The 2,500-nt window shown below is 44.1% G+C and overlaps 1 protein-coding gene across 1 annotated transcript in view; it reads left to right on the top strand.

Moving 5' to 3' along the window:
- Positions 1 to 2,500, top strand: part of fnbp1a (formin binding protein 1a) — a 48,755-nt gene that overhangs the window by 43,683 nt on the left and 2,572 nt on the right. The window contains exons 17-18 of the mRNA XM_031309388.2: positions 1,903 to 2,039; positions 2,218 to 2,376. Of these exons, the coding sequence (XP_031165248.1) occupies positions 1,903 to 2,039; positions 2,218 to 2,376 (296 nt within the window). The remainder of the gene's footprint in view (positions 1 to 1,902; positions 2,040 to 2,217; positions 2,377 to 2,500) is intronic.

Genomic DNA, 2,500 nt, shown 5'->3' with positions numbered 1-2,500 from the left:
ATTATTATTAGGGCCCGAGTGCCGACAGCGGTGAAGGCCCTATTGAAACTGAAGGAATTATTATTATTACACCAAATGAATTGGCTTTTTGAGGGGCTTAACATATTCAAAAACTCACCAAATTTGGCGGTCGCATCAAGTCTGGTGAAAATTTACGTATTTTAAGGGTTTCGGGAATAGGCGCGCAAAAATGGCTCGCTAGCGCCCCCTACAAAGTTAAAAAAAATTGAGCCCCTGCAGTGCGTTTAACGTAGACTCTCGAAACTTGGTACACAAGATGTACAGAAAACGTCATTGGAGCCATACCCTAAACCCAACAGGAAGTCCGCCATTTTGATTTCAAAGTTCGAAATTAGTGCGATTTTGGCCATTTCCACATGTCGTACCTTAACGAACTCCTCCTAGAGATTTCATCTGATCAACTTCAAATTTGGTCTGTACCATCATAAGACGTTAAAGATGAAAAGTTGTTAAAAGAAAAACTTTTCGTCATAGGGCCGTGGCGGGGCGGCCATTTTGTGCGTTTTGCCATCAAAACAGGAAGTGGGTGTAACTCGAGTGTACATTGTCCGATTGGCTCGAAACTTTCCAGGATTCATAAGAGTCCAACCCTGAGGACAAATAAAGGCCGATATTTACTTAAAGTCATAGCGCCCCCTAGTGGCAACAGGAAGTAGGCCTAAAAGTCAAGGTGCTATACTTTAACGAACTCCTCCTAGAGATTTCATCCGATGTACTTCAAACTTGGTCTCTATCATCCCAACACCTTAAAGATGAAAAGTTATTAAAAGAAAAACTTTTCGTCAGACGGTGTAGGCGTGGCGTGGCGGCCATTTTGAGTGTTTAATGATGAACAAATAAATTGTTGTAACTTGAGTGTACGTTGTCGTATCTGCCCGAAAATTCTCACGATTGACAAGGGTCCAGGCCTGAGGACACCTACAGGCCATATTTGACTTTTGGTCATATCGCCCCCCGCTGGCAACAGGAAATGCGCCTTATATGACAAACATCATCTGATTTACATGAAACTTATAATGTGTGGTCTACATGTGATAATGAGCCACCCCTGTACTTTAACCACGCCCACTTACTCAGGCCACGCCCCCTTTCATAACATTTGAACTGTTTAAGGTAGAGTCTTGTGTGAGGTGTCATTGAACTCAGCAGAGACTTTCTTATTCATTGGTGATGGTTTGGCCCACCCGCTATGCTTAAGCCACGCCCCCGTCACAGCTAATGAACTGTATGACGTAGAGTCTTGTGTGAGGTATCATTGAACGCAGCAGGCAGTTCCGTTTTCATTGGTGATGATTTGCGGTGTCTGAGTGCCGCGCAAATGCACGGTTGCAAGGAGCGGCGAACACCGGTAACCCCAACGCGCGCAGCGGAGCGAGGGCCCGTCCATCGCTGCTTGCAGCTTTAATTATTATTATTATTATTATTAATATTATTATTATCACATAGCTGCAGAAAGGGTCCAGTTGTGTAGTAGTTAGTTATGAAGTATTTATTAGTGATTAATAGATGTAGAAAGTGTCTCTGTACTCCGTTACAGTCAGTCTTTGGCTGGAATGACGGACAGGAAGCAGGAAGTGTTGACGTCGACTCAGTCGATCGGTGCGATCTAGGATCTACCAAATACATCTGGGTGATACTACCTATTTGCCTATCTACCTATCTCTCTCTCTACATGTCTGTCTCTCTACCTGTCTGTCTCTCTCTACCTATCTGTCTCTCTCTACCTGTCTGTCTCTCTCTATCTGTCTGTTTCTCTCTACCTGTCTGTCTCTACCTGTCTCTCTCTACCTGTCTGTCTCTCTCTACCTGTCTCTTTCTACCTGTCTCTCTCTACCTGTCTGTCTCTTTCTACCTGTCTCTCTCTACCTGTCTGTCTCTCAGTCCTGACGGCAGCTACACTGAAGACCACAGTGCGGAGCTTCACTTTAAGTCTCGTAGTTCAGAGTTTGATGATGACTTTGATGATGAAGAACCGTTACCGAGTATCGGCACCTGCAAGTCCCTCTACCCGTTCCAAGGTACATTTAAGTTAATTAATATATATACCATAGATATTTAACTACTACTACCTAACCCTCTACCCGTTATAAACATACCATTGTTATAAAACTTCTACTCTCTTTGGTTTTAACTTCTGAACATGTTTTATGTTTTATCTGTCTGAAGGTATGAACATGTTGTTTCTTGTGTCTTTAGGTCAGAATGAAGGCACGCTGTCGATGGTGGAGGGGGAACTACTTTCTGTGGTGGAAGAGGATAAAGGAGACGGTTGGACCAGAGTTCGGAGGAACCTGGAGGAGGAGGGATACGTCCCCACCTCCTACATCAAAGTCTTCCTGGACGCCAGCGCCAAAGGTGCTATGACCTACATATGACCTTCACACAACCTTTAATGACCTCAGTTAGACCTTTAATGACCTTTAAGTGACCTCTACATGACCTCTACGACCATCGACCTCTGAATGTCAACACGTTGGTT

The sequence above is a fragment of the Sander lucioperca genome, chromosome 2 (assembly GCF_008315115.2).
Source record: "Sander lucioperca isolate FBNREF2018 chromosome 2, SLUC_FBN_1.2, whole genome shotgun sequence".
In the NCBI taxonomy this organism is placed as follows: domain Eukaryota; kingdom Metazoa; phylum Chordata; class Actinopteri; order Perciformes; family Percidae; genus Sander; species Sander lucioperca.
The sequence above is the reverse complement of the archived record's forward strand: the minus strand, read 5'-3'. Positions and strand labels throughout refer to the sequence as shown.